The sequence below is a fragment of the Neoarius graeffei genome, chromosome 16 (assembly GCF_027579695.1).
Source record: "Neoarius graeffei isolate fNeoGra1 chromosome 16, fNeoGra1.pri, whole genome shotgun sequence".
Taxonomy (NCBI): domain Eukaryota; kingdom Metazoa; phylum Chordata; class Actinopteri; order Siluriformes; family Ariidae; genus Neoarius; species Neoarius graeffei.
In genome coordinates, this window is record NC_083584.1 from 13,688,482 (window position 1) to 13,710,421 (window position 21,940).

General features: G+C 43.7%; 1 protein-coding gene and 1 long non-coding RNA gene across 2 annotated transcripts; both read left to right on the forward strand.

Moving 5' to 3' along the window:
- The first annotated feature begins 4,918 nt into the window (after positions 1 to 4,918).
- On the forward strand, positions 4,919 to 8,417 carry LOC132899939 (uncharacterized). Its single transcript, XR_009656735.1, has 4 exons — positions 4,919 to 5,000; positions 5,075 to 5,275; positions 5,493 to 5,745; positions 8,345 to 8,417. It is a non-coding gene; the product is annotated as an uncharacterized LOC132899939 (long non-coding RNA).
- Positions 8,418 to 8,575: 158 nt separating this feature from the next.
- On the forward strand, positions 8,576 to 19,059 carry LOC132900201 (uncharacterized). Its single transcript, XM_060942231.1, has 6 exons — positions 8,576 to 8,643; positions 8,718 to 8,875; positions 9,150 to 9,258; positions 9,427 to 9,670; positions 9,765 to 9,921; positions 18,541 to 19,059. Exons 1-6 carry the CDS (start codon positions 8,583 to 8,585, stop codon positions 19,057 to 19,059), a joined length of 1,248 nt encoding a protein of 415 aa, XP_060798214.1. The 5' UTR covers positions 8,576 to 8,582.
- The last annotated feature ends 2,881 nt before the right edge of the window (positions 19,060 to 21,940 follow it).

Below are 21,940 nucleotides of genomic sequence, written 5' to 3' on the forward strand. Positions count from 1 at the left end.
TCTTTGGATATACATTTGTTTATTTTTGCATACATATTACTCATTCTCTGCAGTGGTCTGAATTATTTGTTATTAAATAGTTAATGTAAGTAAGTAAATGTTAATAAGTCAAATTTACTACTTTAAAAAAACATATTTAAAAAAAAATCGTGGGTGTATCGAATCGTGGGTCAAAAATCGTGATACGAATCGAATCGTGAGTTGGGTGTATCATTACAGCCCTAATATACATTTTCTGTCTACTCTGAAAAGCAGGATCCACTTTATACTTGTCTTTTAATGTACTTTTTTTGTCTACTCTGAAAAGCAGGATCCACCTTATACTTCTCTAACTTTTTTTGTTCATTTTGCTCTGGAAATCTAGATCTTTCTTGTACCTATTTGTAAAACATTTTATTTGTCTGCTCTGGAATGCGGGATCTTCCTTAGCATGGTTTTCCCCAAAGCATTTTAGCGTATCGGGCCTGATACACTCTAAAAAATGACACATTGTCTGAACTTAAACAATTGAGGTAACAATTTGCATCGGTCTTTTTAAGTATTCCCAACAAAGCAATTATTCAGTTCCACTGACTCTTTTTTTTTTTAAAGTATGCTAAACTTAATTTCAGTTGACTTCTAAAAGCTTAGGTAGGTTGCACAAACTTAATTTTCCAAGTGCCAACTCAATTTAAGTACACTAAACCTAATATCAGGTGGGTTCTAAAAGCTTAAGCATATTGAACAAACTTGATTTCCCGAACAATGTTTTTGTATATTCTGTAGTTAAATTGTTTCGAGTAATTCTAACAAACTCGATTTAATATCATTTAATCCAATTTAAATGCTTATTGTTTCTTATTTTTTAATTATGTTTAAATAAAATACCATTTAACCCGTACAACGGTGTGGACTCCCTTTATGTTGTGCTTATTTTGAGTCAAGTAGGCACGACATATGGGGGCTCGTCCAAACCTTTGATAGTGAATTGGATTTTGGCATTTGTAAACTTCCTGTGTTTGTGGGGAGTTTCACATCGTTTGGAAGGTTCGGGGTTAAATATTGTAGTTGTTTTGGTAAGCTTCCTCATTTTGATAATACTTTTTGGAATATTGTTTTGGAAATTTGGAGCCTTCTGGCCTATTATTTTGATTGTTTGGAGTGGTAAGTGTGTTTGTGCTTGCGCTGCGGGGTGGCATAGCGCGGAGCCTGCATTTTCCCCAATTAGAACGCGCTGCGTTGGGTTTAGGCTGCTGTGTCACTGAAGCCTGGGTGAGGGCACCGCCTTGGAAATCCGGCTGAATTGGCATCTGTCGGGACAGTACGGGTCCAACGGTATTGGTGAGTAAATGATCCTTGCTCTGGGGCCCAGTGTGAAGACAGGTCAGTTTAGTGGGGGTAAATGTTTAGGGGGAATCTCCGCTGCTGTCTCGTAGCGCGAGTGGCATTCTAATTTGCCAAAATAATTTGGATTTGATTGTGTTTGGATATTGGATTTGTTTGGTAATTGTTTGAGGAAGTGTTTTGTTTGTTTGAGCCAGGGTTAGCATTTGTTTGATGGCACGCACTGGTGCCTATTTGTGGCCAGTTTGAATATTGTATTGGTGACTTGGATTTGTTACAACAAAATGAGTAATCTTGAAGCGTTTTTTAAAGCTCCTTTGGCGGCATTGTTCCTCATGCTCACCAAGGATCAATTATATAGTGTTGCTGACCACTGTGAAATCGATATGGCGTTGCCGAAGACCGCATTAAAAGAGGACTTGGTTTTTTTTATTCAGGGGATGTTGATTAAGAAGCAGGTGTTGCCTGCCGAGGGGCGGGAGCACGGTCATAAAGGGGAATTGGGCTTTGATGCGAAGCCAACTTTGCCAGCTGCGCACTCAGACGGTGACCTCGCTGTCGTATGAGCAGCAAGTGGAGTTGTTAAAATTACAACACGAACTGAAAATGCAGCAAATTAAATTAGTAATGCAAGAAAAGGACAGGGATCACGAGTTGGAGATGCATAAACTCAAAAATGCAGAGCAGCAACGCGAGTTTGAGCGCGCTAAATTACAGCTGGCGGCTGAGGGGAACCTCGGCAGCTCTACGCCAACTTCGAACAGCTTGGCCAATATGGTAAAGTTCCTACCTAAGTTTAACAAGTGTGACCCAGATGTCTTTTTCTCATTGTTTGAAAATATTGCATCTGAACAGCACTGGAGTGTTGAGGAGAAAACTTTGTTACAGACATCTTTAATTGGTCGCGGACAGCAGGCATTTGTGGCTCTACCTTCTTCGGAACGAAAGGTGTACAAAACTGTTAAAGCGGCTGTGTTAAAGTGTTATGAGTTGATTCCTGAAGCGTACAGACAGCGTTTTCGTTCGTGGAAAAAAAAAACTGACAAGCAAACGTATGCAGAATGGGTCAGGGATTTAACCAGTTACTTCCAACGTTGGCTTACAGCCGAAAGTGTTAATGCTTTTGAAAAGCTTTGTGACCTTTTGGTATTGGAGCAGTTTAAAAACACACTGCCTGATCGTATAGCCACTTATCTTAACGAACAGAAGGTTAAGACACCATCTGATGATGCTGTCCTCGCCGATAATTTCTCGCTCGCTCACAAAATTCCATCGCGTGTTGCTAATTTGGGTTTTGACACTTGCAAGGACCATCGTCCTGGCAGTGGTAGCACGAATACTTCTGTTAATTCCAACACCAATTCCGTGCATTTCAAACCTTTTAGGTTTGATCCTAAAAAAGATTGCAATTATTGTTTTGGTAAAAACCACTGGAAGGCAAATTGCCCCATTGTATTGCATAAAATAAAGAATGATGGAGGCAAAGTTGGCCTCTGTGATTCCTCTACTCCTGCTGTGCGATCAAAGGGTAACTCCAAAAATGTTCCAGTGAAAATGTGTATCAGTGTACAGTGTCAGTTGATCACACAGTAGCTGTGCAGTGTGAATTTACCCAAGATGTGCCCTTTAATGCTTTATTTTTCTGGCGGTGAGCGCGAGAACATACAGGGACAAAAATGGTGCCTGGGGGGAGAAAAAAAAAAGGCAGCACGTGGAGAAAGAACATTCAGCTGATATTAGCCAGCTAGCTAGTTAGCAAAGCTCGCGCGGGAATATCGACAAATAACCTGAAGAACTCCACAACTCCTCATTTATGAAACGCGTTTAGTGAGTGGAATATTTGACCGTTGTTTAGCGTAGCTTTTTGTTGTTTTTATCAGGTTGTGTTATGATAATATTGGCGCCAAGCGTTAGCGCGATAGCCTAGCCGGTGGTGTCTCTGCAGCGCCGCAAGTTATTTCTCTGACCCAAACATGGCCGCCGGAAAATACATTTACAACAAAAAAAATTAGTGTGTGTGGTAAATCACACCATTTTCACCCACTAGTGCACGATTTAAAGAGTTCTAGAGAAAAATATTTAAAATCCAAAATGGATCCCACTCACCTTCTTTGATGCAGTCTGCGCCAGGAGTCTGAGGAGAAATCTGAAAAGATGTTGCGATAGTAACTCCCGCTCGTCCTCTGAAGGAGTAAAGGGCGCGCGCAAAACAAACCAATCAACGCAATGCATTAAGAAAGTTATTGTATTTAATTATGCTGAGGGGGGAAAAACTATCAACATTAATATCTGAGCAGGACTGGATGTGTATTAAAATGATAGTCAAAAAATACAAAATCTATACGAGGGGTGACTGATCAGTTTTGAGCCTCACCCAGAAAACAGTGAGATTAGAAAATTAAATTAAATTTAGTCCACATAATCTGCTAAATAGCATTATGGTGCTACCCGAGTTTCAGTCATCGCTTTATTCATCTTTGATATATACGACGAGTCAAAGACTCCTAACAAATACATTCAAACTAATAAAAGCTCTAAATTAAAAATATATTAAACAAACAAACCCAGGGCTCTCGAGTGTCCCGCATTGAGCGTGACAGTCACTCTTTTCGGTCTTTTGTCGCGCTCTCCCGCCACACATGGTGTTTCTCACGCTGAAAAATACCTTATAATCTGCCGCTGCACCCAACACTTCTCACGGGCTCTCACCATGGAACAAGCGCGTCTCCGCTGTCGGTCTAAATCGAGCCTGTAACTTACCAGCCAATCAAAAAAGAAAGGGGCTACACAATAGCCAATCAGAAAATAGCATTGTAGTATCTGGGTAAGATGTAACGCAGCAACCAATGATAAAAGCTCGTTCGCGTGATTCTGCTCCAACCAGCTTACAGTTTGGACCTGGACCCAGCCAGAACCCAGGAGCTCCGAGCATCACTACAAGCACAGAGTAAGTTATCTCCTGTGTTCATGTTACAACAGATTCACAACTTGTTTGACACAAACAATGACAACTTCACTGCTGTTTAGGAATGTTGCCCAGATAATTGGTAACATTTTTCCCAATGCTGAGTGTCTGTAGCCTTAACTTAGCCAACAGTTTTACAGCCTGTTCACTGACAAGATCTGTTCAGAACAAGTAGTCTAGGCCTAGTCATATTTCGTTATCACAGGATGACTGACGTATTCTCACATTATAATCATCTCTCTCTCCAAATAGGGGAAATAATTTTATTGACACAAAGTAAATTAAAGTGTAGGCCTATTGCATAGTCAATTTAATAGGTCACTTTTAAAATCATGTCGTATTTTATATATCCTGCTCATAGATGCATTAATTATTGCTGTCTTTCTAAGATGTCAGGAAAAAAACAATTAAGCATCCTTTCATTTGCCATGAGTGGAAAGCTCCCGAAAAAGCCCAGAGAGGATGCTGGCCCAGATGTGGCAAAAAGAGTAAGCCCTTTAGAGGAGGAGACGGTGCAGGTGGAGGAGGAGACGGTGCAGGTGGAGGAGGAGACGGTGCAGGTGGAGGAGGAGACGGTGCAGGTGGAGGAGGAGACGGTGCAGGTGGAGGAGGAGACGGTGCAGGTGGAGGAGGAGACGGTGCAGGTGGAGGAGGAAGAGACGAGACGGTGCAGGAGATGGTAGAAGAGACCATCAAAACAAAAGCGACAAAGGTACCAGGAGCGGCCACCTACAAGAGCTCTTTTAATAATGAATGGACATCTAAATGGCCATTTATTTACTGTAGGAAGCACCAGCTCCTATTACTGGTGCTCTATCTGCTGCCAAGAGAACTCCTGTGCCCATCAAGGTGTGCAGGATGTGACAAGGGGCATCAGGCCAAACAGCAGGCACTTAAGTCAACCAGCACAGCCAAAGACTTACTTGCCAGTGACTGCAGAGATGAGTGTGCAAGAGGTCAAGGTACCCAACACATTACATCCAAAAGGTTGGTTACAATGTTCATGAATACCATTTTTCCTAAATAATACAACCGATTCTATGGCATGAGACATTCACCCATGACGTGGACAGAATACTACTCTGTTGTGTATTTTTGTTGTTACTGAAATCTGTCGATTTTAATGGACATAGACATGGGGTAAATCAGTGTTAACATTCAAATCTGTTTTCAGCATAGCTATATCTCTTTGATTATGTTGCAGACAAGGAGAGCTGAGGTGAAAGTTGCCGTAGCAATGGTTCAACACAATGTCCCGTTTGCTGTGGCTGACTATTTCAGCCCCTTGTACAGGGAGTGTTTCAAAGACCCTCCCACAGCTCAAAATTTCAAGAGTGCCAGCACAAAAACGATGTGCATCATTAATGAAGCAGTTGCACCACATTACAGGAATGAGCTGGTGATGAAGATGAGGGAAAATCCCTTTACACTGCTCACAGATGGCTCAAATGACACAGGTATACCTCTCACAGCTAAATTGCCTGGTTCTGTGTCCTCATGTTCATATCGCACACACTGAAATAATACACATGCAGACATGCCAACCATTACGGTTTGCCCGTAATCATTACGGTTTCGGTGGTCCAATTACACTATTATGACTTTGAAGTCAATTATTACGGTTTTTGCTCATAATTGATATTTTCAAATTTGCCGCCAGAATTCCCACACTTGCGATTTCCCAGTCTCCCGGCAGAGGGCGCTATTACTAGAATGTCAGCCAATGCTTTAGAAACACGGTCTCTGATTGGTTAACCTCAGCAATTTTATCAAATTTCGACCAATAAGAGCCCCGCGCACATTTTGTACTTTAGAGGAAGCAAAAAAATGGCTGACAGTTCAGCCGATCCGTCTGACCCGCTGCCGAAAAAAGCAAGAAAAACGATCGGCAAAACTAAGACCATGTACCAAAAATTTAACCTCCTAGGGCTTAGCGGTCACATGCGTGGACAGCACTTTATGGAAATTCGGAACAAGAATCCACATATGTGGACATACTTTTTCTCTAAAAGTACATCTTATCAAAAGATGATGCTTAGTTTTTATTCTAATCAGGTTCTAATAACCCCAAATAGCAAAGATAAATAAAAAATGCATGTAAAAAAACAGCTTGGGCCTTAGGAGGTTAAAGAGGAATACAGTACCTTGTATCCAGTTTTTGGTGCTTTCCAAAATCAAGGTATATGTACAGGTAAACTTTTTCAATATCTGCTGTCTCTAGTCAGATTAGTTGTATGTGTTTATACCAAATACTTGTTTTTCAAATACTTGTTTTTATATTTTAGTTTGGTTGAATGACTGCAATACAAGATGCTCTAGTCATGACCATTCATACTTACAGTATGTATATCTTTAGATTTTCATTTATATATGTACTCAGAGATTCAAGCATTTTTCAATTTACTTCATATATATATATATATATATATATATATATATATATATATATATATATATATAAAAAATCTCCTTCTCACCCCCGGCGGGGGGGTGGTATCCATGTCATCCTCAAGCTCGGGTCCTCTACCAGAGGCCTGGGAGTTTGAGGGTTCTGCGCAGTATCTTCGATGTTCCTAGTACTGCACTCTTCTGGACTGAGGCTTCAGATGTTGTCCCTGGGATTTGCTGGAGCCACTCTCCCAGTTTGGGGGTTACTGCCCCAAGTGCCCCCACTACCACGGGGACTACGCAACCCTTGACCTTCCACATCCGTTCCAGCTGTTCTTTCAACCCTTGATACTTCTCAAGTTTCTCATGTTCCTTCTTCTTGATGTTGGCGTCAGCTGGGATCGCCACATCTATCACCACCACATCTATCACCATATATATATATATATATATATATATATATATATATATATATATATATATATATATATATATATAATATGAATGTGGAAAGTTTTACAGTAGGTTTGCATGCTTTTTAGCTAATCAAGGTCTGAAGAATGTTATGATGGGGATCCTGTCTATCAAATTCACGTAGAACTGGAATAGATGTACTGTGTTTGAACCAATGTTTTGTTAATTGCTGATATTTTTATATTGTAATTTGTCATTTTTGAGAGAAAACACTTCTTGTTGCTTGAAGTTACAGAATAAAGTTTTCTCAGTTATTAATCATTTGATTTCTTTTCAGAATATATATTCTAAAAAAGCTATGTTCATTTGCAAATATTTTTGAAGTTTGACAGAATAACTGAAGTTATATGATTTAATATTATAAGTATGACCTGGCGACTTGTCCAGGGTGTACCCCGCCTTTCGCCCGTAGTCAGCTGGGATAGGCTCCAGCTTGCCTGCGACCCTGTAGAACAGGATAAAGCGGCTAGAGATAATGAGATGAGAATATTATAAGTATTCAAATGGTACTGATTGCCCTTTATTTTCACTGTAAAAAGCCACCAGAGGTCACCATTTCTGAATGCATTTTATAAAATTTTCCGAGCCCAAAGGGGGGCGCACCCCCCTTTGGAACCCCCCCATGCACGCTCTGCGTGCATTATGTCTGCCATTGGCAGACATGGACAAATATCTCAAAACAACCATTACAGTTTGCTATCCTACAGGGTTGGCATGTCTGCACATGCAGTACATGCTTGCAGAGTTAGCTACGTACCTTATTGTTACAGGACGAGAGAAAATGAACCCCTTAACTGTAAGGGTATTTGACACCACAAAAGTGGTGCACAGATTTTTTGATATGTGCACCACAAGTGGTAGAAGCTGTGGCACAGCTGATGTAATTTATAAAAAAAAAAATCAACGATGTCCTGAAAGAGCATCAGATACCATGGGGAAATTGTGTCGGCCTGTCAGTGGACAATGCCCTGGTTAATGTTGGTGCCAAAAATTTAATTGGAGCAAAAATGCTTCTGGAAAATCCAAGCATTTACATGCATGGATGCCCCTGCCACATAATACACAACACTGCCAAACACGCAGGGCAGAGGTTTTTGGAAGTAAGTTCCAACATGCTTGCTTTTGCATTAAATCTCTGTTAAGCTAAATAAATAATTTGCTAATACATCTATGCACTCATGTCATGTTCTGCAGATCTCTGGATTTGACACTGAGGACCTTGTAGTGGATATTGGATACTGGTTTAAGGGCAGCACAAACCATAAAGGTTACTTGAAAGGCTTGTAATTCAATTAGCTCCAGTCTTGTACACCAAAAGTGAGGAAAAGTAATTTTATTTTTCTTACATATTTTATCAGAATTTTGTGAGCTCCATGGCAGTGAGTACATGGAAATGCTGCCTCACATTTCTGTGAGGTGGCTGAGTTTGGAGATGTGCATCACCCACATTCTGCAGCGGTATGGCCCACTCACCAGCTACTTCAAATCTGCGAGTAAGTCACGCATCATATTGACACTGGTACAGAATGGTTATATGAGACACCCAATACGAACAGTCTATTTGCAGATGAGAAACAACCAAGATTCAGAAGGCTGGCGGAGGCATTTTCCAATCCCTTGATGGAAGTCTACCTCCTGTTCCTTCAGGCCACGTTGCCCGTGTTCTCTACACTGAACCTCCTTCTCCAGAGAGAAAAGGCATCTATATTCCAGCTGTATGAAGAGGTAAATGGGAGGGTTAGGCTATTTTGATGTCTCCTTTCAAGTGCAACACCGCTATGAAATTTAGGTTGTGACTTTGTCAAAAAAAGACTATCTAAAGTTATCAAAATTGACCTATTTGTTGATTCAGTACAGTAGCTACTCCCTTGATAAATTACTTGCACAGAGTGGAAAAAATAACTTAATTATCTAAACTTAAATCTACTCATAGACATTGAACTGAGTAGCAATTGCATTGATAATGCATTGGAATCTTTTATGACATTAAATTTTGCAGATGAAGAAATTCATCAAGAAACTCTGTTCGAGGTTCATGACACCAGCAGCGCTACGAGAGGGAGAAGTCCATGATATCCCCCACATGGACCCACAGCACCAACTGCCAGGTAATGTTTTGAAGTCACATATGGAGATAAACTTGTAATCTATGCTTATTGACGAGAAATACACCTTTTCTATGGATTTATTTAAAAGTATCAATTAAACCCAGGGATATCTGATCAGATGCCTGTGTATTTGACTTGCTTTCTGTACGTCTTCTGTCTCTCTGATAGGAGAAAAACTCAATGTGGGATTCACCACCAGAGCCACGCTCAACAGACTTCTTGAGGCTGGAGACGTCACATCCCAGGAGGCCAAAGAATTCCAGCAGGCAGCACTAGCATTCCTAGTCAGAGCTGTGGAGTATGCCATGGCTAAACTACCACTGACAGATCCTCTCCTGAAACACGCAAGATTTGTTAATGTGCAGCTGAGAGCAGAGTGTGGGGTTGAAGATGCCTTGTACTTTGTGGACAGGCAAGGGTTTTCGCATACTATTTTTAAGTTTAATGGTCATGATCACAAAACAAATCTGTCTCTCACTGTATTCTAATCAGTCTTGTACACACAGATTTCAGGGACTCCTTCCTTATCACGACCCCAAAGAGCAGGACCAAATAAGTGAGGAGTTCATGGACTACCAGCTGATGGACATTGCCATGCCTGAGGACCCAACATCATTTGATGTTGAGGAGTTTTGGGGGAAAACGTCCTCAACAAAGAACAAGGTAAGAAATATTTTGCGCACAACATGACTTGCTCATTATTAATTACGATAAAAGGAAAACATTTGAGTAATAGAGGCCCTTGGTTCCTTTTTTCAAAGGTGACTGGCTTGAACCAATTTTGAAGGCTGTCAAAGATTGCGACTTTGGTTTTAGTTCTGCCGCGTTCAAATGCCGAGGGTGTTTTCAATGGTCCTGCTAAACAAAACAGCGACATGCAACAGCTTGACTTTAGATGGGACATTGTCCTCCATTATGACCCTCAAAATGGCTGGGTTAGAGCCAAACTGTCGCACTCACTCCCATCCTCATGAAGTGCTTTGAGCAGCTAGTCATGCAGCATATCAAGTCTGCCCCCCCCCCCCCCCCCCCCCGGATCCTTTCCAGTTTGCATATCAGTTTGACTGATGACGCCATCTCCACTCAGCCCTCACCCACCTGGAGACAAAAGACTCGTATGTCAGAATGCTGTTCATAGACTTTAGCTCAGCATTCAACACAATCATTCCTCAGCAGCTCATTCACAAACTGGACCAGCTGGGACTCAACACCTCCCTGTGCAACTGGCTGCTGGACTTCCTGACGGGGAGACCACAGACTGTACGGGTCGGCAGCAACTCCTCCAGCACCATCACACTGAACGCGGGGGCCCCCCAAGGATGTGTGCTAAGCCCCCTCCTCTTCACTCTGCTGACCCACGACTGCACACCAACATCCAGCTCAAATCTCTTCATTAAGTTTGCGGATGACACGACTGTGGTGGGTCTCATCAACAATGGCGATGAGACGATCTACAGGAGTGAGGTGAGCCGCTTGGCCATGTGGTGCAAGGACAACAATCTCCATCTGAACGTGGAGAAGACGAAGGAGATTGTTGTGGACTTGAGGAGAGAGCACACCCAGCATGCTCCACTATCTATCGACGGTGCTGCAGTGGAGAGGGTGAGCAGCACCAAGTTTCTGGGTGTGCACATCTCTGAAGACCTGTCCTGGAGCAACAACACCGCATCACTGACCAAAAAAGCCCAACAGCGTTTGTACTTCCTCCGCAAACTGAGGAGAGCAAGAGCCACGGCCCCCATCATGCACACATTCTACAGAGGCACCATCGAGAACATCCTGACCAGCTGCATCACCATGTGGTACGGCGCCTGCACCGTGTCCTGCTGCAAGTCTCTGCAGCGCATCGTGAGAGCAGCTGAGAGGATCATTGGTGTCTCTCTCCCTTCTCTAATGGATATTTATAACTCCCGCCTCACCCACAAAGCCATCAGGATTGCAGGTGACCCCACCCACCCATCTCACAGCCTCTTCAGCCTCCTGCCGTCGGGGAGGAGACTGCGGAGTCTCCGGGCCAAAACCAGCAGGCTCAAGAACAGTTTCTTTCACCAGGCAGTCAGGAGGCTCAACTCCCTGCCTGTTCTGCTCCTCCTCCTCCTCCCCCCTCTGCCCCCTGCCACAGATTCTGCTCGCACACCCCCCTTCAGCATCTGACATGTCATCCTCACAGTCCCCCCCCAACATGCATGCATACATACATACATCTCATCGTTCATTAACACACTGAACTCAGGGACCGCACATCTCACTTTACCTCGCTCATTTGCACTATTCCGCACTACCTCATCTTAACAGCTGCTAGTTTGTTTATACTGCTTATTTCATGTTTACCTGCTATACCTCAAGTGCCCTTGACTGTTTGGTTATTTGAACCAAATTGTGTGTGTGTGTTTAGTCTACGTCTAGTTAATATCTAGAGTGTTTATACTGTATTTTGTCTGAGTGTTTAGTCTGTCTAGTTCCTATCTAGTGTTTATACTGTTTATATTGTTTGGTTTTTTTTTCAATTCTATTTTTATTTATTGCATTGCCCGTTTGCACCGTGGGTCAGAGAGGACTGATATTTCATCTGTGCTGTAGGTCGAGCATGTATAGCATATTTGACAATAGACTTGACTTGAAACTGTTTTAAATGGGAGCCTACACCAAAAATGATGAGTCCAAAAAGGCAACCAACACATACAATAAAAAACACCAGTCATAATCTTTATCTATTCTCTCTTTCTCTCACACGCGCGTGCACACACACCAGTGTTATATACCTACATCAAAAGTGAGGGGAAAGTAGAGTTAACTGTTATTTTTGTTGTGAAGATGCACAGAAAATTTGAATAAATACTTTGTATTTGGTTAAATTGTGCCATGTGTCAAGTCTTTTGTTCCACAAGTTTGATCAATTAATAACAACAAAACTAATATTTATGAAACACCCCCTTATGGGGGCCGGGGGCAGGCTGTCACTCTTGTCTTTCTTCAAAACTTGAGAGCCCTGTATTTTTTTTATATATACACACAGTGCTCAGCATAAATGAGTCCACCCCCTTTGAAAAGTAACATTTTAAACAATATCTCAATGAACACAATTTCCAAAACGTTGACAAGATCAAGTTTAATAGAACATCTGTTTAACTTATAACGTGACAGTAAGGTTAATAATATAACCTGGATTACACTTTTTTTTTTTTTTTTTTTTCAGTTTTACTCAAATTAGGGTGGTGCAAAAATGAGTACACCCCACAACAAAAACTACTACATCTAGTACTTTGTATGGCCTCCATGATTTTTAATGACAGCACCGAGTCTTCTAGGCATGGAATGAACAAGTTGGCGACATTTTGCAACATCAATCTTTTTCCATTCTTCAACAATGACCTCTTTTAGTGACTGGATGGTGAGTGATGCTCAACTTGTCTCTTCAGAATTCCCCAAAGAAAATAATTTCTTTACACCACAAAGGTGAAGGCTACAAGAAGATCAGCAAAGCTTTACTTATCAGTCAGAATACTGTAGCAAAAGTGGTACAAAAATTTAAGAAACATGGAACTCCAACCATCTCACCGAGACGTCCAGGTCGTCCACGGAAGTTAACACCTCGACAGGAGCGTCTTCTGATGAGAAGGGATGAAGAAAAGCGGCATGCAAGTTCACTGTAGTTATCTAAAGAAGTAGAAAGCCAAACTGGGGTATTTCCCGTGACACAATACAGCGTACACTGCAGAGGAATGGCATGCGTGGATACTGTCCACGAAAGAAGCCTCTCCTAAAGCCCAGACACAAAAAAGCCTGCCTAGAGTTTGCCAGGGCCCATGCTGACACACAGCAGATTCGAAATAACATTAATACCCTTGGAGTTTATTTTAACACTTTGAAAGAGTTTATATGGAAACCACCAGCAAAGTGTTAAATTAACAGTTTCCAAAGTGTTGAAAATATAACACTATAACAGTATTACTCCACTAATACTAAGAGTGTAAGATGTGAACACCAACACTGAACACCCACTTCCAATGAAACACTACAACAATGTTGCAATTTTACACTGTACTGGTGTAGCTCAACACTTTATAAGAGTAAAAAATGTTCACTAATAATGTTGGAATTTTTCACTCCTTTAGGTGTAGAATAACTACTGTAGTGATAAATCTTATCCACATGCACACTGGGCTGGTGTTGAATTTTATACTTGGCTAGTGTTAAATGCACATTAACCGCACCCCCCTGGGAGTTGAAAATTAACTGAAAGTGTTATGATGTACAACAAAGTAGTGTTGAATTTCAATAAATCATTTCAGACATCAGCACATTTCTTTTATTTGTGGCAGAAATGCACCATTTTACAGAAAAATTTAACTGAATTTAGAGTATAGGCCTAGCCGTACAAGGCATGCCATATTCAAGTATATTAGTTACACTTGACGCAAATTGGACACATTGGAGCCCCTATTTGCACACGTGGTGGTTGTCTATTTGTCTGAAAAGAAAAAAAATAAGGCCTAGAGCACATAGCTGTCCAAGACAACATAAAAATAGGTGTCGTTGCCATTTGCAGACATCTGCAGATCATGGCTTATGGAACTGCAGTGCATCAGGTTTTATGACTGATAGACTATCCTGCTTAACAATATGAGCTACTTGTTGGAGGAGCAGCAGCTCTCTATGGATTACGTCAAGGACGCCGGAGACACCGGGGGAAGCGAGCCGGCGTGCTCGTCAGACTGAGGCAGTGGGGTTTTCGCACTGTGCTCCCGTCTATTCACCTGGCTAACGTCCGCTCTCTGGCCAACAAGATGGACGAACTGCTGTTTCTCAACTCAATTAACACGGATTTTAACAGATCTGCTGCCTTGTGCTTCACCGAAACCTGGCTCGGTGAGCACATCCCGGACACTTCTCTCCACCTGCCTGGATTTCACCTGCACCGAGCGGACCGCGAAACGGAGCTCGCGGGGAAAACGAGGGGAGGCGGAATCTGCTTTTATATTACCGAACGTTGGTGTACTGACGTCACAGTTCTAAACAAATCGTGCAGTCCTCATCTGGAGTCATTATTCATAAACTGCAAACCGTTTTATGCCCCGCAAGAGTTTTCCTCGTTTATTCTGGTTGGAGTTTACATCCATCCTCAGGCGTGTATTAATGAGGCGTTACAGCACCTGGCTGACCAGATAAACAATGTGGAGAAAAAACACCCGGACTCTCTGCTCATTGTTTTGGGGGACTTTAACAGAGCAAACCTCAGCCATGAACTGCCAAAATATAAACAGCACATTAAGTGTCCCACCAGGGACTCTAACACTCTGGACCATTGTTACACTGTTTTAAATGACTCATACCACTCTGTCCCCTGTGCAGCCTTGGGACTATCTGATCACTGTATGGTTCATCTTATCCCGTCCTACAGGCAGAAGCTGAAATCTTCTAAGCCTGTAGTTAAGACGGTAAGGAGATGGTCCAATGAGGCCAAAATGGAACTACAAGCCTGCTTCGACTGCACTGATTGGAGTGTTTTTGAGGCTGCAGCCTCGGACCTGCATGAACTGACTGATACTGTGACATCTTACATCAGTTTTTGTGAGGATGTGTGTGTGCCTACCAAAACCTTCCGCATATACAGCAATAAACCCTGGTTCACTGCAAAACTCAGGCAACTTCGTCAGAACAAAGAAGAGGCCTACAAAAGTGGAGACAGAGTTCTGTATAATCAGACCAGAAACACACTGACAATGGAGGTGAAAGCAGCTAAGAGGAACTATGCTGATAAGATTAAAAACAGCCTTTCCGCAAACGATCCGATGTCAGTGTGGAGAAGCTTGCAGAACATTACTAACTATAGGAGACCATCCACCGACACTGCAGTTTTTTATAGGACCATTTCTCAGTGTCTGTTTTTTTAATCAATAGTTTTTCAGTAATAACTTAATATTTAACATATCACTCAATTTTAATCACAAAAAGAGAAAATCGCAACAATTTCTCGCAACTTTAACTTCCTCCCGCAATGTGATCGCAATAAAAACCTAAAAAACACTGCAACTTTCATCCCAATTTTTTGGAACACCCCACCCCCCGCAACATCAGACATTTTAGCCCGCAACAATCGCAAAAAAGGCCCGCGAAATCCTGGGGGGACTGGTATATACTGGTACAAATAATCACATCCCCAACCCTAACCCAAATCTTTGTAACTTTTCAGATGTTACAAATTTGTAAAGGGGGATTATTTGGAAGAAAATGATCTTGATTTCTAATTACAGTTAAAACTGTTTACATTTTTACATGAGGACATTTAAGTATGGATACTATTGAGGTGTATCCTACTCTTATCTGAGTAAGATTTTGAAATGATATTCCATATTTACTCATATTTTCACTTGTATAACATTTCTGTATTTTTTACACTCATGTTTGCAAGGAATGTGTACTTTTTAAAGTGTGCAGTATGTAATTTTAGTCATGACTTATTGTCAGATATTTCTTTGATACAAATGATATGAATATGTGAAAGAACAGTTGTTCTCAAGGTGAGCTCCATAAGGTTTTTTTGTTGTTGTTCCTTTTTTTTTTTTTTGTCTTTCAGATTTGTTAAAATTTAGTTGCAGTGGTGTATATTACAGCCCACCATTATTTAAGTTATTTTTATGATTGAGTTCCTATAGTTATTGGTGTGGGCGGCACGGTGGTGTAGTGGTTAGCGCTGTCGCCTCAGAGCAGGAAGGTCCTGGGTTCGAGCCCCGGGGCCGGCGAGGGCCTTTCTGTGTGGAGTTTGCATGTTCTCCCTGTGTCCGCGTGGGTTTCCTCCGGGTGCTCCGGTTTCCCCCACAGTCCAAAGACATGCAGGTTAGGCTAATTGGTGACTCTAAATTGACCGTAGGTGTGAATGTGAGTGGGAATGGTTGTCTGTGTCTATGTGTCAGCCCTGTGATGACCTGGCGACTTGTCCAGGGTGTACCCCGCCTTTCGCCCGTAGTCAGCTGGGATAGACTCCAGCTTGCCTGCGACCCTGTAGAAGGATAAAGCGGCTAGAGATAATGAGATGAGATGAGTTATTGGTGTGTTTGACTGGTCACTTTAATTAAATAGGTTTAATTCAAACCTCAACAACAACAAAAAAAAGATTCAGGAATATATAATTCCTTTTATAAAATCATGCTGAAATGGATGTAATATGTTCTGTCAATAGAAATTTCAGCAATAAAAAAGCTCAATGGCTCCAATAAATATCCTGAATATTGTTTCAATATTTAAATTTAAATCCTGTGCCAAATACAACTGGACACCACAGTAGAGGCTCACTACTATAGGCTAGTATGAAAGAAAGATAACCACATTCCTTTTGTAATAAAACACTGTGTGAAATCTATTGGTGTATTTCTTTCAGCAGTTACAAGAGGAATAATATGAAAAGTTCAGTTCCACAATGCCATAAATCCACTGTGATAACTATGAGAAGAAAAAAAAAAGTATTTTCTTTACCAAAAAATTGGTTGCATGAAAACCACCATTTTACATTTTATTACAGGCATTTATCAGATGGTCTTATCCAGAGCCATGTAAAACATGCCTAGAGCAGCCTGGGGAGCAGTTGGGGGTTAGGTGCCTTGCTCAAGGGCACTTCTGGCATTCCTGCTGGTCCAGGGAATCGAATCGGTGACCTTTTGGTCCCAACACTGCTTCTCTAACCATTAGGCCATTTTCAGTTTGAAACTTTAATATGTATGATTTTTTAATTTAGAATGAATTTAGAATGTATCTTTTGTTGAACAGATAGAAAATTGTATATAACAGTTATCTGTTCTATTTGTACTAAATAATAAAAGTAATTAACTAGTCACTTATATAACTTAAGCTGTATTTAATTACCATCTGAAGATGTAGGAATTAGCTTTTGTAAGAATGGATTTAAAGTATGCTGTGATTAAAAGATTTTAGAATCTTATTCATCTCATCTCATTATCTCTAGCCGCTTTACCCTTCTACAGGGTCGCAGGCAAGCTGGAGCCTGTCCCAGCTGACTACGGGCGAAAGGCAGGGTACACCCTGGACAAGTCGCCAGGTCATCACAGGGCTGACACATAGACACAGACAACCATTCACACTCACATTCACACCTACGGTCGATTTTAGAGTCACCAGTTAACCTAACCTGCATGTCTTTGGACTGTGGGGGAAACCGGAGCACCCGGAGGAAACCCACGCGGACACGGGGAGAACATGCAAACTCCACACAGAAAGGCCCTCGCCGGCCCCGGGGCTCGAACCCAGGACCTTCTTGCTGTGAGGCGACAGCGCTAACCACTACACCACCGTGCCACCCCTAGAATCTTATTACCTCCACCAATTTTGTTGGAGAAGGTTATGTTTTTGCCTTTGTTTGTTTGTTTGTTTGCCTGCCTGTTCCCAACATGACTCAAAAAGTAGTGAATGGATTTTGATGTAATTTTGACAAAAGGTGAGCCATGGGCTAACCAACAATTAATTAGATTTTGTCACAAATCCAGATATATGTGTGGATCCAGGATCCAGATGTGTGATGCGAGTCCAGGATTATTTTTTTTTTGTCTTTTCCCAGCGTAACTCAAAGTAGTGAATGGATTTTAATTAAATTTAGTGTATACCTTTAGTATTATCCTAGGGTCAAGATTTTACCCTAGGTTTGATTTTGATACTGATGTGTGGATTGGTGGAGATAATGCCCCCCACATTCTCACCCTCACCACAAAGGGTGATAAGTCTACTGGGTATTATCTGATACAATTTAGTAAAAGAAATATGTAATTAGAAGGCCATTCAGTAGAGTGCATATCTTCCCAGGCAAGTTTGCACACTCCCTCTCCCCCACCCAGGCCAACACAGGGGCCTGAATGTGCCCCCACACACCCTGCGCCTGGCTTCACCCAGTGACAAGCCCATGCCCACCCAACCTGAGCAACATTCCCTCCACCCCAACTTGAAGCCATGGCTTGCTGGCTATGTTGTCCATTCACCTACCAGCCCTCATCTACAAAGTGCCCCTCTGGGTAGAGGGCCAGCCAGTGGAAGCTGTTCTGGATTTGGGCAACACCATCATGCTGGTCCGGCCTTCAATCCTGCCTGTGGATGCATGGCGTAGTGGTACCATTACCTGGCTCTGAGGCCAGTGGACCACACCCTGCCTCTCCAAGACATGTGCCTGGCTGGGGAAAGCAAGGAGGCAGAGGAGTGCACTGCTTAAGGTGAGTCAAACACTACCTGTAACCCACTCTCATGTGTGTTTAAGCAGGTGACACATGAGGGAAACTTCAGGCAGGAGCAAAAACAAGACAAGTGGCTGAAACACTGCTGGGGAAAGGTACACTGAGTGGAAGGGAAGGACCAACAGCCAGGGAAGGCTTTTCCTCAGTCCTACTTCTCAGTCTGCTGGGGCCTCCTATACTGACATACCAAATGATGAAGCCAAGAGGTAGACCTGCTGGTCGTCCCCTGATCCAAGGTGGACCTCATCACACATTTGGCCCACTCCAAGCCCCTGAGCGGCTGCCATGCAGGCTAGAGTACCTTGGAGAAGATCAGGGATTGCTTTTTCTGGCTGGGATGAATGCTAAAGTTAAGAACTTCCGCCAGCACTGCTCCCGCTGCCAGTGTACTGCCCCAAAGAAACCTGCCCCACTCATGCCTCTGCCTATCATCAGCTTTCCCTTTGAGAGAGTGGGCATGGATCTGGTGGGTCCCCTTCTTAAGTTGGCCTGGGTTCACGAACACATTCTTCTTGTTGTGGACTACGCCACCCATGACTCTGAGGCTGTCCCCTTCCCCAGTCCTTGAGAGGTTCAACCAGACCCTGAAGAGGATGCTGCAGTGGGTGATGGACAAAGATGGCCAGAACTGGGATCTCCTTCTCCTGTATGTCTTGTTTGCTCAGGCTTCAACTGGCGTCATTCCCTTTGAGCTCTTATTTGGGAGAAGGCCTCCTGGGCATGGCTAAGGAGGCCTGGGAGAAGCAGCCTTTACTGTTTTGCACCACCATCAAGCACATAATGGCGATGCAGGAGAGCATAAAGAAGGTGGCCCCCATTGTGCACCAGCACATGCTTGCCACCCAGGCTGAGCAGAACCACCTCTACAACTGCTCTGCCCAGCCCCAAGAGGTCCAGCCTAGTGATTGCATCCTCCTCCTCATCCCCACCACCAAATGTAAGTTCCTGACATGGTGGCAGGGTCAGTTCACTGTGGTTGAGCAAGTGGGGCCAGTGAACTACAACCTGCAACAGCCAGGTAAGCAAAACAAAAATGGCCAAACTTGCCATGTAAATTTCCTAAACTGCTGGTTCAAACATGTACCACTGCTCTCAGCACCAGACCTTATCTCCACAGAATCCCCGGGCCATACCCTGGTCCAACAGGCAGAAGACCTCTCTGGATGCCAGTGCCAAGAACTGGGGGAAATCTCAGCTGTCTTTGCAGCAGAACCAGGGCAGACCCATTTGATCCAGTGCAACATAAATGCTCCCTCCCCAGGGTGGTCATCTGGCAATGCCCCTATCACATCCCAGAGGCTTGCTGTCATGTGATTGAGGAAGAAGTGGCTTGAATGCTACATGTTGACATCATCAATGAATCCACCAGCCCCTGGTCAAGCCCCATCATGGCAGTGCCAAAGCCTGACAGAAGTCTGAGGCTTTGCAATGACTTCAGGAAGCTCAACAAGGTCTCAGACTTGGATAGCTTCTCCCTTCCTAGGGTTGGATGACCTGGCTGACAGGCTAGGGAGGACCTGCTTCATCTCAAACCTTGACCTCACCAAGGGCTACAGGCAGATGAACTTGACACCCCAGGCCCATCCAAAAACTACTTTCACAAACACATCAGGTCACTGGCAGTATCGGGTCCTTCTCTTCGGCCTCCATGGGGTGCCCACAACATTCCAGCATCTCATGGGCATCATCCTACACCCCCATTAGGACTGTGCCAGTGTCCACCTGGACGATGTCATCATCCATTCGACCGCCTGAGCTGACCATCTGCACCATCTCAAATGTGTCCTGGGGGAGCTACAAAAGACTGGGCTTACTGCACACCACTGAAAGTGCCATCTGGGGCTGACCAAGGCACAGTGCCTGGGTTACCACATCGGCCAAGCTTACTGAAGCCCCAAGAGAAGAAGATAGAGGCCATGCAGAATTACCTCAGCCCACCTCCAAGCACCAAGTATGTGCTTTTTTCGGGCTAACTGGCTATTACCATAGATCCATGCCTATCTTTTCCTCTCAAGCCTCTCTCATCTCAGACCTAACCAAGAAGGGGGAGCTGGACAGGATAAGGTGGACTGAACAAACAGAGCAGGCATTCCAGTCCCTGAAGAAGGCCCTCAACACCATCCCATCCTCTGAAACTCAGACTTTGACATCCCCTTCATCGTCCAGATGGATGCCTTGGAGATGGGCCTGGGTGCCATGCTCTCAGAGGTCATAGAGGGTGAAGAGCACCCCATACTGTATATTAGCTAAGAGCTACTCCCCACCAAGAAGAACTAGGTGGTTGTGGAAAGAGAAGTTTTGGCTATCAAGTGGGTGGTAACCGAGCTAAAGTACTATCTGGTCATCATTTTACTCTGGTCACTGACCATGCCCACTCTAGTGGATGGCAGATGCTAAAGACACAAATGCTCATGTTACTCTTTGGTTCTTGTCTCTCTAGGATTTCTCTATTCAGGTCCAACATAGGGCGGCATGGTGGTGTAGTGGTTAGCGCTGTCGCCTCACAGCAAGAAGGTCCGGCTTCGAGCCCCGTGGCCGGCGAGGGCCTTTCTGTGCGGAGTTTGCATGTTCTCCCCGTGTCCGCGTGGGTTTCCTCCGGGTGCTCCGGTTTCCCCCACAGTCCAAAGACATGCAGGTTAGGTTAACTGGTGACTCTAAATTGAGCGTAGGTGTGAATGTGAGTGTGAATGGTTGTCTGTGTCTATGTGTCAGCCCTGTGATGACCTGGCGACTTGTCCAGGGTGTACCCCGCCTTTCGCCCGTAGTCAGCTGGGATAGGCTCCAGCTTGCCTGCGACCCTGTAGAAGGATAAAGCGGCTAGAGATAATGAGATGAGATGAGGTCCAACATAGAGCCAGAACCCAGTATGGGAACACCAATGGCCTTTCTAGGAGCTACAGCTTCTGGGCCGAGATTAGGAGGACAGTAGGTTCAGAGCTTATGGGGGAAATGTAACAGCGGACTCAGGAAATCACCACCAAAGCAGTGTGCTGCTCCTTGGACAACTGCTCCCGTGGTGCTGAAGAAACAGTGGTGCTTCAGCACCATTGTTTTGGACAGCCCAGAAGAGTGTGACTATGGGGCAGAGTGCAATGATCACATGCAGCTGGAGTGGAATAATTGGCACCTTAATTCACTCTCCTCGAGCAGCCAGGGGAGTATAAAAAGGCACCACAACGCTCAGAGGTTAGTCAGAGTACATCCATGTATGAATCTCACATGCTGTCTCCCTCTCTGCTCAGGCAACCTTGCAGATGCTGAGGATGACAAGCTTGAGCTCCATGGACTCTATGCCAAGGACCCACGCCACCACCGGAAAGCCGCAAGGCTTTGGCACAGCCAGACTTCTTGGAGTCACTGGGTGGTGTCCTGGAAGGGTGCCAACTGGGGACTCCTGGGGGACTTCAACGCTCACATGGGCAGTGATGGAGAAACCTGGAGGGGGTGAT